Consider the following 15,388-nt stretch of genomic DNA (forward strand, 5'->3'; position numbering starts at 1 on the left):
TCTCCCCACTCCCTGACACACCCCAACACAATGGCTCCAGGCTGCTGGACCCCTGGCAGTGGTGGGCGCCTACCTGGCCCAACCCCCACACTCCCCATGTTGGGCCCGTGGGCTCCTGGTTGAGGACTGTGGGATTCAGCTGTCTTGTCCCACAGGGGCCACCAGCCACAGTCGAGGATGATACAGGTGTCCCTGTGGCTGCAGAAAGTTGAGGATGGTGCTACCCTGGGGCCGTGGTTGGGAAGTAGCTGCTGCTGAGGTCACCAGAGCCAGTGGTTCAGGGAGGTGGCATGAAGATCCAGGGTCCCCAAGGAAGCTTTTGCACACTCAGGGTGGTTTATGGAAAGGGATGGACAGCCAGCATCTTCCAAAGCAGATGCAGACGCTGCTCAGCTGGGGAAGGGGCTGCTCTGGGTCATGAGATCCCTTGAGGCCAGTCTGGCCAAGGCGGATGCGGGAAAACCCTGGGGGTATCCACAGGGGCTTACTGTTCCAGGACAAAGTGCTCTGTGCCGAGCAGGTTAAAAAGACAGTGAAGAGGCTGCCAGAGAGGAAGCAGGGAAGATGCTCTGGTTGGTGGTTGGTGGAGCAAGGAGGGATTGCCAAGGAGACAAGGTGATGGGGGTCCCTCAGAGCCCCTAGTCACAGCCATCTGTCCCCCAGGGTGGCCGGGCCACTGGGGTGTCCCTCACTGTGTATGTGCTCACCAGATGTGGTGGCCATGTGGGCAGAAGGCTGAGCCCAGGATGCCATCTGGGCTAGAATTACTTAATTTTCTTAACAATCAGCATCTGAGACAGGGTAGATCATGGATACAAACCATAAGGGAAAATGGACTCACTGCCTGATGCCCTGCTTGACCCGCTTAAACACTAAATTAAGTCAGGGGTGGGGGGGATCCTGCTCCCCCACAGCCCCAACCTTGAAGATACTTCAGTTCAGCTAGATGCATGACCCTGTCACTGGATTCCTGTTGCTCGGCTCGTTCAAGGCGCCATCTGCCTGACAGTACCAAGGATTCACGAGGGACACGGGAGAGTTGTCTGCTATGTCACTGGGCTAAGTAGGAAGTGTCACCCTCAGAGAATAGCAGACGGGGTTCCCATCCAGGGCAGAGCAGCTGTTTCCCGCCTGAGCCACCCTGGGCCGCAGCCTCTCCCCACAGGCCCGGTGCCCGGGTGGGGACTCAGGTACCACAGTTCATCCGCATCTGTGTCCACGCCCAGACAGAGGCACTGTCACAGCTGGCCCAAGACATGGGTGCTGAGGACGGCCTCTTCCATGAGGCACTCCTCGGGGGGCACAGCCGAGCGGGCAGAGCCCACCACGTGCCTCACCTCCACGGGCAGGGAGCTGCTCGAGTGCTCCAAGAACTTGGCCACCAAGACCCTGGCGTCCTCAAAGGCTTTGCTGTCCACTAAGGAGCGCAGCCGCTCTTTGGAAACTGTCTGTAAGGCCTCTGGCGTTGACCGCGGGTCCACTTTCCAGGCGTCTGATTTCCTGGGTGAGAGCTGGTGCCGACAGGCGCAGGCGGCCGTGATCGAGTGAGACAGGGTCGCTGAAAATTGGGGGAAAGACACAATCTGAGAACAACAGACACAAAACAGAAGGCAGCCGTCCAGGAATTCCTTGAAAAGCAAACACAGGGATGCTTTGGACAAATGCTCTGCCCAGATTCCTGTGTCCTAGCCTGGCCCTCACTTCCTATGTCCCTCTGTCCCTGGCCCCTCACACCCCTGAGTTCAGCCTGCGTTAACCTAGAGGGGCTGCAGCCTCCTGGAGCTGAAGGGCTGGGGATGGGAGGGTGGGATTCAAAGCTGGCTGGTGAGATAGGGGCCAGGCAGGGGTCTCAGTTCTCTGCTGGAATTCGCAAGCATTGTGTGTGTTGGGGGGGTGGGGTGTGGTGCCCCTTCTCAGCCTTCCCCAGCTCCATGACCTTTGCCCTTGAGGGCTGGATGGCATCTGGACATGTCTGCCTGGAGAGCAGAGCTGGGGGTGGCAGAGGGCAGTGAGAGTCCCTCCCCATGTCAAGGACAGATAGCAGCCACTCCTCTCGAGGCAGCCAGCCCAGGGCCCAGGGACCCCAGGACAAGGGCTGGGAAATGATACCAGCTCCCAGCAGGATTGCAGCCTTTCTGGATGACCCACAGAAAGAACCCTGTCAAGGAAACCCAGCTCCAGGTGGTCAGCTGTGATGAGTTTCCAAGGACCAGCCTAAGACCTGGCCAGCCCCATCTGTGTTGCAAGTCACACAAGGGAACACATTCTGGGTGGTCTGGGGTGTGTTCTGTGTCAGCGAGCAATCCTGGTAATGAAGCATGAGAAACTGTACAAGACTCACACATGGGGGGTGGGGTCTCTCCCCTCCAAATAGAAACTCATAAATACAGTAAAACCAATGATAAATCAGGTAGAGCGGGGAACGGTGGAGGGCAGCCCATCTTCCAAATCCACAGGGCTGGGGCTTCTACATGCCTGGACCACTCTGGGAGGGGCTGGTTGGGTTTAGACACAAGGCAGCTGAGGACCACTGGTACTCCCGCCCCCTGCACAGAAGTTATCAAAGGGTTTCAGAAAAGGGGTGTCTCACCAGTCCCCAGTGCTGCCCGAGACAGTCCTGCTTCGAGGTCCTGGCTGCAGGATGGGGTGTGTGAAGAGGCGTCACCTTAACCAGAAAGAGAGTTCAGTTAACACACAGCCCAGGGGAAAGGAATTCCCGATAATACTGTAGTGACCCTCCTGTGTCTAAGACAGATATCAGAGGCAAGGCCAGCAGTGGAGACCCCTGAACATAAACCCGGGGCAGGTGGTCCCTGGGCCCGTCACTTCCTCAGCACAGCCTCAGCAAAGGGCAGCCGGCCGGCACCACTGACAAGCCCAAAGCCCTTCATCCCAATCCCCATCCACATCTGGGGGTCCAGGTGCCTGGGAGGCACGTGCTTTTGAACAAAACAGTAACTGTCAGAGGTGACAGCATGGACAGGCAAACACAGGAGTGACAGCTTGTAAGCAAGCCATCGCTGCTCTTCAGATCCACCCCTCACACGTCAGGGTCTGCAGAGCACGAGCTTCACTGGAGGGGTGGGGAGCGGGGACCCCAGTCAGGTGGTGGTAGCCCTAAGGAGCTTAGAAACATCTGAGCCAGGAGCGCGTGAGCAGTTGGTGCATCCTCAGGAGAAGGTTCTGGGGGTGGCGGTGGGTGTGAGCTGGCGCGGGGGTGGTGTAGGAGGGAGGAGAGGGGTGCTCACCAGGAGCGGCAGAGGCACAGCCTGTACTTTCCAGCAGGGCACCTCAGGCAGTGGCCTGGGTAGACACTGGCTCCATGCAGGGATGGAGTTCTCCTGGGGGCAGGATGGGAGCTAATCCACCTGGCGTTCAGCTGGACAAGACCATTGACCGGTCCAGGCACCACTGGCTTCCTCTGACTTCTTTCACTGTGTGGACAAGTCCCCACAGTGATGGCACTTGTGGTCAAGGGCTCCCCAACTTTTAGTGGCACAGACCCAGGAGGAGGTGGGGGTCGTTCAACTTTAGGATATATGAGACCCCCCAGGGAGTGCTGTTGGGCTGCAAGGTGCAGGACCCTGGGGCCAGGTCCCCCATCCTGGGGGTGCATAATGTCACGTGGACAATGCTGACCCAACCCAGGGTGCCCATGATGTGTCTGCTGGGGGTGGCATCAGCTGGTGGACAACCCCGTCCAGGGCTGTCACTGAGATGCAGCCATGTCTTATCTGGCCTCTTGTCCCACCAGACCCCTCAGCAGACACAGGCACTTCCCACAAGTGTGTAACCCAGGCTGGTCCTGGAGGGGAGTCACCCAGGCTGACAGATGGATACAGACTGTGGGCTCTGCCTGACCTGAGACCTTCATGGGCCCCAGAATTTGTGTGAAGCCTGCAGGCTAACACTGAGGCTGCCCAGGCCCGAGGCTGCAGACCTACCCAGAAGGCTGTCATCTCCCCAAACCTCCGCCCCCCTGCCCCTCTCTCTGACTGAGCAGTAAGCTCAGTGGGGGCACAGCAGGAGTTGCAGGCTGGCCACCCCCCTTCCAGGCTTCAGACATCAAGTTCACACTGCCCGCGTGGCCCAAGGCAGGGCCCAGGGGACATGACTCCATTCCCAGGGGACATGAGGCCTGTGGTGTCCAGGCAGAGCTGGGCATGTCCCGGGACACAGGGGCTAGGGCCGCTGTACCTGTCGCCCTGGACGTGCACGAAGTGGGGTCACTGATGGAGCGGGCCATGCGCCTGGGACCTGACCGTACCCGCGTGCCCTTGTGGGGGCCCTCAGGGGACGTGTGGTGGGGATGCGGGGTAGGCAGCGGGGTGCTCATGGGGTTGTCGGGGGACGGGCAGCTCAGGCCAGGAGCAGCGGTGCCCTCAGAGACCAGGAGGCTGGAGCTGTCAGTCAGTGCTGCAAAGAAAGGGACCTGAGTTAGTGCTGGTGACCACCGAGCCCCCCCACCATGAGGGACAGTGTCCCCCAGAGTCTTCCCAGGGGGCAGGCACAGTCCAACCTCCAAACTCCAAGCCTGGAAAAAACCTTGTCATTGTGTGAGGCTGACAGTGCTCTGTGTGGAAAGGAGGGGGACCAGAATCACTCCAGGAGGGGCATGGGCTCAAGAGACTCCAAGTCAGAAAACCTTCCACCCAGAGCATCCTGGGGCGGGGAGTCTGAAGCACAGGAAGGGTCTCTTGTTCCATGGGCAGGGCCTGTGCAGAGAGAGGTGGGGGCTTGGAGGGACCCTTACACCCCCAGCCAGGTCCCAGTGGGCCCGAGAACCTATCTGCCCCCACACAGGCCCAGAGTGCAGCCCCTCGTCAGGCAGGGGGTCAGTCCAGCCCTGACCACTCTGGAGGTGGCCTGGCACCAGGTATTGAACAAGCTGCCCTGATACCCCAGGTGTGAGAACTGCTGCTCAGGCCAGGCTCCATCCCTTGCTTTTCCACAGGTGGCCCTGAGGCAGGACTGGACCAGGATCCATCTAAACAAGGTCCCCAGCAGACCTGTATGCACATCAGGGCCTGAGGACCACCTCAGTGCCCTGCCTCCTGACTGAAGTAGATGTTCAAGTAGAGTAGCCCACCTGGGGGACACATGATAAAAACCACAGCAGCCTGAACTCCTGCAGGGAGGTGAGGGGAGGCTTTGGGGTCTGTTCTTTCCTCTCCTTCCTGTGGGTGCTGGGGGAGCCTCTCTATTCTCAGAGTCCCAAGTGCCCCACATCCATGCATGTCCCATGCCCAGGGCCCACCTAGTCACCCCCAGTCCCTGGCCAAGGACACACAGCTGAGAGAGGGTGGGAAAGAGGTCACAGGCAGCCAAGTGGGAGCTGGCTGAAGTGACCCCGTCCAGCAGCACCTGTGCTCAGCCACCCCATGCCCCACTGTCCACCGCTGCTGCCCAAGAGGTGGTTTGAGACCATCAGTCCCATCTGTCCATTTGGAAGAACAAAGATGAGCCAGACCTCACAGATCACATGCAAAAAAAAAAAAAAAAATTCTTCAGGATCATTAATACTTTCCTTCTTTAAGATAATGTAAGAAGAAAATATGTGAGAATAAACCTGCAGCCATGGGATGGAGAAAGATTTTATAAACATGATATTGACAGAAACCATTTGACAACGAACCAAATTTGACAACAAAAGGGATACATTTGACAACAAAAGGAATGGCAAACTTGTGTATGGTGAGGCCTCATTAACAGGCTTTGAGAAACAAAACCTGAACTGGGGGAGCAAGCCTGTTATAAATAGGAAAACTGTCACTCTTACACATTTCCTTACTTCTCTATTTAGCAAATATTTTTCTTATTTGTTGCTGTTTAGTTGCTAAGTTGTATCTGACTCTGTGACTGCATGAACAGGAACCTGGAAAACCTGAACATAAACTCCATGCCAGGTTCCTCTATCCATGGGATTTCACGGGAAAGAATACTGGAGTGGGGTGCCAATTCCTTCTCCAATTTTTCTTATTAATCTAAAAAAAAAACTGCTAGAGAAAAAAATGGACCCCAAAACAGACCCTTTAAGGGTGGTTAAGGTCCCCAGGAGTGACAATGTCTGGGTAGGGGGGTTTGTCACAAGCACCCTTGGTGGGAACATGAACTTGTAATAAAACCTTTCCAGGACACAGCCTGGTCAATATCCCCAAGTCTAAAACACATGTTCCCCTGGACTTGGCAATTTTCCTCGTTGGATTTATCCCAAGAAAATAACTGAGCAAAGGCCCAAAATCGAGTGTATAAATCTAGGAAAGAAAGAACACTTTCCTGTTTCATTAGAAAAGTTTAGACCTAGACATTGTCATCATAAACACTATCAAAATCTTTTCAAGATTACCCAGCAGTGTATTAAGTCTTTTGAATAGTATTCATTCCTGTGGACTCTTTGATCCCAATTCCCCCTTTCCCTTTTACCGCTTTATTGGGGTGTAATTTGTATGCAAAAGCCCTGTATCTATTTAATGTATATAATTTGATGAGATGGGACATACGCACACAAAATTGATCCCAAGTTTCTCAATGTCAGTGAAAGTCCAAGTGATTGCATTCCTCAAGGACATACAGTCACAGAGAGACAAATGTGACTTATCTCTGAATATATGTCGTTAATAGAAACCTGATAAAATTACAACAACATTGCAGGAAAAACTCATGGTCCAAGGCTGGTAACTCTCATTTCTGCACACCGCCTCCCACTGCTTGGCTTGTGTCGTGTGACTATATTATGGGCTTCCCAGGTGGCTCAGAAGGTAAAGAACCTGCCTGCAGTGCATGAGTAATGGGTTTGATCCCTGGGTCAGGAAGATCCCCTGGAGAAGGAAATGGCAACCCACTCCAGTATTCTTGTCTGGAGAATTCCATGGACACAGGAGCTGGTGGGCTACAGTCCATAGGTCACAAAGAGTCGGACAGGCCTGAAGTGACTTAGCACGCACGCATGCAGTAAGTGCATTCAGCAAGGTCGTCCAATTTGAGGTGAATGCATGAGTGAATCCCCTGAGTCACAGTCAGTCACACATACTGACCATGAACATGCAGAAACCAAAGGTGTAAATCCAGTGCCGATGACAGTTGCTCTAGAGAAATGAAACATGTAACACGCACACCAACAAAACCCTGCCCAGGATCTGTAGGTGAAAATGATACTGTGAAACCACAGATTGAAATTCACAGAGACAGACTGTGTTTGTGCCTTGAAAGACTCAGCTTTAGAAAGATGAACTTACTCTACACAACAGGAGCAGACTCAGATATAGAGATCAGACTTGTGGTTGCCAAGGGAAAGAGGGAGTCAGAGGTGGGAAGGACTGGGAGTTTGGGATTAGCAGATGCAAACTAGTAAAGGTTCTAATGTATGACACAGGGACCTATATTCAATAGCCTGGATAAACCACAATGGGAAAGAATATGAAAAAACAACGTGTGTATATGTATAACAGAGTCACTTTGCTGTACAGCAAAATTAACACAATATTGTAAAAAAAAAAAAAAAAAAGATGGTGATTCTGTTCAAATAGCTGCACAGGTTTAATGTGATTCCAGTCAAGATCCCCAAAAGATACAGGCGAACTGATTCAAAATTGGCTATGAAAAGACTCTTGCTCCTTGGAAGAAAAGCTATGACAAACCTTGACAGTGTACTCAAAAGCAGAGACATCACTTTGCCGACAAAGGTCTGTACAGTCAAAGCTATGGTTTTTCCAGTAGTTATGTATGGATGTGAGAGGTGGACCATAAAGAAGGCTGAGCACTGAAGGATTGATGCTTTTCAACTGTGGTGTTGGAGAAGACTCTTGAGAGTTCCTTGGACTCAAGGAGATCAAATCAGTTCATCCTAAAGGATATCAATCCTGAATATTCACTGGAAGGACTGATACTGAAGCTGAAGCTCCAATCCCTTGCCCACCTGATGTGAAGAGCCGGCCTGTTGGAAAAGACCCTGATGCTGGGAAAGATTGAAGGCAGGAGGAGAAGGGGACAACAGAGGATGAGATGGTTGGACGGCATCACTGACTCAATGAATGTGAGTTTGGGCACACTTTGGGAGATAGTGAAGGACAGGGAAGCTTGGTGTGCTGCAGTCCATGGGGTCACAAAGAGTCGGACATGACTGAGACTGAACAACCACAAATGAAGGAAAGGGCGCTGGGGTGAGGGTGGCGGACAAAGCCCCCGGGAGAAAGTGTGAGGTTCCCAGGTCTGACCACCAGGGCAGAGAGGAGGATGTGTGGAGCCTCCCCTGTACCTAGCAGGAGTGGCTCCAGCAGTTCCCATCCCTTAAAGAGGAGAAGACAGAGGACGTAACAGAAGAAGATAAGAAAAAGAGAGAAGACACACCTGGAAGACTACCATCTTAAGTGTTTCAGACTGAAGAGGGTGTACTTACCTTGTGAGCTGAAGCCCGCAGTGACGTCGGGGTCCCCGGGGCCGGGTTCAGTCACCTGCGGGTCCGCGCTCGGGAGCTGCAGTGAGAAACAGGATGTGGGTGGTCTGCTGTCTTAAGGGTGTATCACAGCCGCCTCTAGAAAGGCAGGTTGACTCCAGAGCTCGTCTTCCCATGTGAGCAGGGCTCCAGTCTTCTCCCCTGAATGTGTGGGGTGGGTGGAGGGAGACGCCATTTCCAAGACCGAAGCTCCTTCCTTGGACCTTCTGCACTCAGAACAGTGTGCTCACCCTGAGAGCCCACCCTGAGCCCACTCGCCTTACACTTACAGGCACTGTCTGGGACTGACGGAGGTCACACACGGTCCTTGCCTCACCAGAGGCGGCAGGACAGCCCTTCCCTCACCCCCATCCCCTCTCTCCCTGCCCTCATTCTGGGAAGAGAAGGACCGTGGCACCAACTCTCATGGCATCGCAGTGCTCTGGGCTGGCAGTCTGCACACGGGTGGGCACTGAACATGCTCTGCACTCCCCAGGGTTGCATGCACCCAGCCCTCTCCTGTGCCTTCTGCTCACACGTGGGGTCAGGAGGCTGCTCCTAAGGCCAGGGGTCCAGGTGTACACGAAGTGTGTGCCAGATTGAGGCAGGCCCCCAAGCCCAGTGGAGAGGGTAGCTGTGAAACACGAATCAGGGTGCACGGTCCTCACACTTTTGCAGCTTTCTTCGTGAATGACTGTTAGGCCCAGAGAGGCCTGGGGAGTGTGAGGGGAGAGACCAGCTTCCTCTGCTGGGCAGGGATGGGGCATGTCTACTTCCTGCCAGCCCCCTTTGGGCTGGGATCCGCCCCAGGCCAGTGCATCCATGCCATCCCTGCTTCAGGGCACAGCAGCCTCTCCCCTCCCCAGCCACGCACCTGAAGGCGTGAACTCCATGTGTACTGACCCTGTGCCTCTCATGAACACCATCTCTGGGTCCTCGTGGTATTTCAGGACTGCTGGCCAGTAATGAGCTGGTGGAGGCCAAGAAGGTCAGGCGGGCTCTGTGGCAGGCCTGGTTCCAGCTCAGTAATTACATTTCTGTCTCCCTCCTCTCAATCGAAAGCTTATAGTGGGCGCCCACCTCTCCTCCGTCAAGCAGGCTGGGGGATGGGCTACTGGCCCCCACCCCACTCCACCCCACCAGAGGGGTGAGCTGCACACCCACAGGGATCGGACAGGGAGGTGCCTCAATGGTCGCTGGGATCCCACGTGTATGTAATACCATCCAGCACTCAGCACTCCCTTTCTACCCAGGAAGGGTTGGTTGGGGCAAATTCACAACATCCACACCAGGTAACCTATGTGGGAAATCTGTGTCATGAATCTCCAGCCAGGGACATCCCTGGTGGTCCAATGGCTAAGACTCTGTGTTCCCAGTGCAGTGGGGCCCGGATTCAATCCCTGTTCAGGGAATTAGATCCCACATGCAGCAACTAAAAGTTCTCATGCTACAACTAAAGATTCCACATGCTGAAACAACAACAAAAAATTCCACATGCCACCAAAGAAGATCAAAGATCCCACATCCGGCAACTAAGACCTTTTTTGTGATTTTTGCAGGAAGCTGGTTTTTTTTTTTTAATATTTATTTATTTGGCAACTAAGACTGGGCGCAGCCAAATAAATAAATATTAAAAAAAAAACACAACAAAACAGCCCCCTTCAAAATCACAAACAAAGGAACAGTGCCCAGAGGTTCGTTTCCTTTCTAACTCTTGCCTGTATCTAACCTTTTTGACTCCCTTTTCTTTTTTTGTAGGAGTGGGTGGCAACTTCAGGCCCGAAAATAAAAAGCTTCTGGCAACAAAGAAATATAAATAAAACAGGAGAAGTAAAATACCCGGCAAGACAAGGTCAGGAGGAAATTGGATTCATGTCATGTTTTGCAGAAGTGGCACTGGCTTCCCTCTGGCTCACAGTCAAACCTGGTGTCAAGAGGAGACAGCTCCTGGGAGCAGGGCATCCATCACCCTGGTGAGCAGGGTGTCAGGGTTGAACTTGGACGTGCCCTGCCCCCACCACCCCACGTCCAAGGCCACCTGGCCACAGCTCAGCTGTGGGGGAACGGCTGCTCACTTCAACCAGCATTGTCGGTGAAACACAGAGGCAGTGGAAGAAATACATTTGCAGCATAGAACTGGAGCTGAAATCTGAGTTTAGCAATAAAGGCTCATAACAGGTCCCACAGGACAGAGGGTGAAAGGGCTTGGAAAGGAGAGGCTGCATGAATGACGTAATGTGGATGCTCCAACGCCTGCATTTGTTTATTCCCAGATGTGTTGTTTTGACCACTTATCGTAACTGAAAAGTCAATCAACATTTAGGCAAATAAGTTCCCCCATCTCCCTTTCTTGTAGAAAACTGGGGCTAAGAGGACATGCATGGAAACTCTACCCTATGTCTGTAACGAGTTTCCAACTCCTGGCTGAGGTCAGGCAGCTGTATCCTAGGTTTACAGAGCACTGTCCTTGCGGGGGCCGGGGGGAGGGCAGACAGTTATCAGCAATTGAGGAAAAGGGGTACTAAGGTTTTGGGCTCATGTTCCAAAACAATCTTTCAAGATACTTGACTTACAGATCTTCAAATGTAAAGTTCATTTTGTCTGAAAATATAAACAATAACTTTGAGGCCTTGGGGTTGGACACAGCTCTGTCATGTCCCTTGCCTTTCTCACAACTTTTGGCCGTACCCACTGTATTGCCACCAAAATCCCTAAAGCCCTGCTGGGTCACATTCACCCCAGATGCCTAGCTGCTCAAAGGAAGCTCTACAGTGTGGCATCCAGGGTCATCGATCTTCATCCACATCATTCCCATGAACCCTCTTCCCACCCCCTAGGCCTCCACAAGGAGCTGCTCTGGCTCACAAGCCCATTCACCCACGATGGCCCAGCTGGCCCTTCCTCCGAGGCCACAGAGAAGTCCATTCATCCCTGTCCTGTGACCCTGAGAAAGGGGACCCCATTCACCTCTGGATCTAGGAACCTGTGAACCAGAGCACAGTCTTATGGACCCCCCAGAACACACGCAGGACATCAACCTGACAAATTTCCCCACTTTCCTGTTGTAGAAAGAAACCCCCTGCTTCCAGTCCTGTCCCAAGCTCAGGCCATAGAGAAGACAGCTCATCGCAGACCAAGTCAAAATGGAACCTGAATGAGGCCGAAACACACGATCAAAACAAACATGCTGAGTTTGGAGGTAGGGGGGCACGTTTCTTTCCAAGTCAAAAATCCATTGAGATGCGCGGCCTCTGCTCTGCTCAGACCTACACGGTGTCTGCTTGTCTTTCCAGGGGCGGTTGTCTTCCTCTCTTTATCCAAAGGAGCACAAATAGGCAATTTATACACATCTGTCCTAACAAGGGTGTAATTAACCTTCTCATCTTCCAGGGAGAAGGGCTCGTGCTGTAAGGGAGTTGCTCCTGACTGTCGAGTTAGGGGGAGGGCTGCACGGGAGACCGGGCAACTGGCAGGCGCAGTGTTCCTCCCATGAATGGGAGGGGTTCCTGGACTCCCAGCTGCCCGCCCCCACCCCCTGCAACTCCCCCTGCTCCCCTGGGGCGTCTGTGGAACTGGAAATTGCTACTAGGCCACAGGGTCAGAGAGAATCAGCCGGCGGCCCCTGGATTGGGAGGAGGAGGGTGCAGTGGCCCTTTCATCACAGATGCTGTCAGCCAGGCCCAGGGAAGGGGGGGCCACATCCAGTGACAACAATCAATTGTACAGGCGCTTGTAATCTGGCAGTCTCTGAGTCAACGCAAGATCATGTGAGATGGGTCTTTGCCCTTGAAAATTTCCTCCCCAAAATCCTGTGAAAGAAATCTCCACTTAGAGAATTCCTCATACTTTTGGAAAATGATGTCATATGGGTCTTAGAACAGGTATTACCATCATCATTCTCGGATACAGTCTATTCTTCAGGGAAAAAAGAGAGTAAAATAGCGATAAACACTCAACATCCTTCTAGGTCCAAGTGTGGGAGTGCCTCAAAGGTCACCCTCAAACCCAAAGCTGCTTCCCAGCCCATGAGCAGGCCCAGCAGGGCAGCAGCATGGCTGGGGCTTCTTGCTGGCTCCTGTCCTGCTGCTGTCCACGGGGTGGTGCACACAGACCTGAGAATCACTACCCGCTCCCCTCCTCTGGACATGGAGGGACTAAGGAGATGCAGGCCGGGGAGCCCAGAGCTCTGTGTGGCAGAGGGGTTGCGGTGCGAAGAGGGAAGTGGAGGGGGAGGTGGCAGGGGTCCCTCCCACCCCAAGGTGGCTGAAGAGAATCACACAGCCCTGTGCGCTTCCTGGGGTGTCCAGTTCCCCAGCCGCCCTGCCCAGTGCCCCTGCTGGTTACAGGCTGAGCTGCCTGTCTGATCCCAGGTCTGCCCCTCCTGCCTTCCAGGACCCTCCCTCCCCAGGCCCTGAGGAGCCCCTGGCCCCATGCTCCAGGCCCTGGCACAACACTTTCGTAACCCCCCTCACCCTGTTCCCACACCCCACCCCCACCCCCAACTATTTCTTATCCGGCCTCTTCTTGAAGCATCTTGCCAGAGCCATTGACCCCGGTTCCCAAATGTGTAGCAGCTTCAGTGGGGATTTGGGAGCCAGGCTGATCCTCAGATTCTCAGCAACCCCCAGAGTGCGGGGCAGGGGGGGTGGCGGGGCGGGGTGAGCCAAGCATCTGCATTTGATTGACAAGTATTCCACAGAGTCAGGAGGCCCCCTGGAGCCTAGAAAAAGTATCCACACTCCTGGTCCCCCTCCTCAGGTGCCATGCCCCCACTCCCCAATGCCATCTGGTCCTGCCCACTCCCCCACCCCCATGGCAGCTGGTCCTGCCAAAGTCACCAATAGCCCTTAGATGGTGAGCCAAGTGGATGGGGCTCAGTCTTTAACAACCTCCAGGCAACACTTGGCTGGTGCCTTCCTCGCTGAGAACTGGTTTCTGGAACCCCCAACCATGCCGTCTCTTCGGTTCTCACCCCCTGGCTCCAGGGCTTCAGTGACCACCTCTGCAGCGAACCCCAACCTCTCTACCCCAAGTCCAGACCCTATCAGCCACAGACATTCCCTGGGATGTTCTGATGATCCTGGTACCCAGCAAGGACCAGCAAGTAGATTGTTGTCCCCCAATCTCACATTTGCCCCTCCCTCTGAGCCTTTGCAGGAGCTGCCCCCTCCCCTGGGAGCACACCCCTCCTCCCTGACCTGCTGGCCTGCCAATGGCTGAGGCCTCAGCTCCCAGGATCCCTGGACCCACCCAGGGACCAGCATCCCTGCCCAGTGCCCCACAGTACCTGGAGCTCCGCTCAGGGCTCTGACCACTCTCACAGGAAGCGGGTTCCCTTGACAATATTGACTGATAAGTTTTTATCATGAAGAGAAAAATAAATCATTTCAGGAAGGCAGAATGCTCTGCTTTGCTTTAAAGGGAAAAGTTCCAGAGAATTTGGTCGTTAATGAGTCTAGAGAAGACAGTCACCCACGTCACACTGCTGCCTCCTCCCTCTGGGGCCGTTCCCCGGTCTGTCCCTCTCCCAGACAGGAAAACGGCCAGGAGACCCAGCCGAGTCCTTCTGCTGGGCCGACAGTCTCAGGACCTCTTGGTGGGAGCAGGCCCTGAGAGAGGCCCTGGGGTGTCAGGAGCCTCTGCCTCAGCTTGGTGGGTGGCACTCACACCCCAGGAGTCTGAGGAGAGCCTGTGGTGGAGACGGCCCCCAGGCGCCGAGCCTCTTCCCTTTTCTTCATGTCACACAGCCACCAGCCTGTAGGACTTAATCCCCTGAAGACAGGACTGTGTCCAGTCACATCCCTAGAGGCTGAGCCCAGCACATGGGGTCCCCAGGGCCACTCCTCAGGGGGTGGTGGGAACACACGGGCCCTGAAGCCTGGCCTGCTCACCGCGGGACCCGTCTCACAGGGTGACAGCATGAAGTTGGGCCTGTACCACCTCGGGGGGGATGGGGGGGTGGCTCCATGGCTGCTGAAGCCTCACGGCCGTGCCCCTAGAACTTCCGGTCCCATCTGTGTCTCCTCTGCCTGGTGTACGGGGCCCAGAAGTGGCTGCAGCCTGCTCCCTGGATGGCTGTGTCCCGCATCATACACACACTGTCCAATCCCTGCACTTCCCCAAGGGGCCACTATGTGGCCCCATCACTACCTCTGTATTTGGGCCAATGCAACCTTTCCCTGTGTTCAACGTGTCTCTGCCCTGGCCAGTGACCCTCGATATTCAGCAATGAGAGCATGATGACAAGGATGGTGATAACAATACCAAAGAAGTGCAAGTAGCTTTTGCCAAGTCAGACCCTGCCATGTGCCCAGCCCTGTCCATTACAACTGTTCTGGTCCACCTGAAGGGCTTGGTACTATTATGATCCCACTTCACAGATGAGGAAACTGAGGCCACACGTCCTGAGAGTGCACCTTCTGGGCTCAGGCCCCTCTCTGGCTGTAGCCACTAGGCTTCTGGCAGGAGCAGGGGTTCAAACCAGCTCTGTCATGTGTCTGGCTGACCATGACAGTGGCCTGTAGCCGAAACAGGCCAGAGCCCTCTGCATACTCAGGGCTCCCTGCCCCTGCCTCCTGCTCAGACAGAGCTGAGACACCAGTGCCCACAGGTTTGCTGAATGGCTGGGAGAGATTCCAAAGAAGGCAGAAAGGCTGGGAACAGGGAACTGGCCTGTTGGAGGGCCAGGGACTCACCTGGTTGGTGGGGCTCGGGCCTACCACGGCCTCATAGGGTGGCGGGAGCTCAGCGGGGTACAGCAGGCCTGGGCTGTTGATGGCGACGCCGTACAAAGTGCCGAATGGGGAGGAAGCAAAGTCCAGGTGGAGGCCCCTGAGTGGCAGAAGGAGGAAGTTCACCCTCTGGGGAGGGAGCCGACTGTTCCCATTGCCCTCAGAGCAACTGGAACAATTCCCACACAGAATTCTTGGGTATGTGAAAAAAAGCCTCATTCACTAG

The 15,388-nt window shown here is 54.5% G+C and overlaps 1 protein-coding gene across 1 annotated transcript in view; it reads right to left on the minus strand.

Moving 5' to 3' along the window:
• Positions 1-1,238: 1,238 nt before the first annotated feature.
• The window catches only part of ENTREP2 (endosomal transmembrane epsin interactor 2), a 235,219-nt gene continuing 221,069 nt past the window's right edge, over positions 1,239-15,388 (minus strand). The window contains exons 7-11 of the mRNA XM_061159101.1: positions 15,127-15,262; positions 8,396-8,471; positions 4,198-4,416; positions 2,591-2,665; positions 1,239-1,558 (exon numbers count right to left, since the gene is read on the minus strand). Coding sequence (XP_061015084.1) covers positions 1,239-1,558; positions 2,591-2,665; positions 4,198-4,416; positions 8,396-8,471; positions 15,127-15,262 — 826 coding nt within the window. The remainder of the gene's footprint in view (positions 1,559-2,590; positions 2,666-4,197; positions 4,417-8,395; positions 8,472-15,126; positions 15,263-15,388) is intronic.

This window comes from Dama dama, chromosome 13, assembly GCF_033118175.1.
Source record: "Dama dama isolate Ldn47 chromosome 13, ASM3311817v1, whole genome shotgun sequence".
NCBI lineage: Eukaryota > Metazoa > Chordata > Mammalia > Artiodactyla > Cervidae > Dama > Dama dama.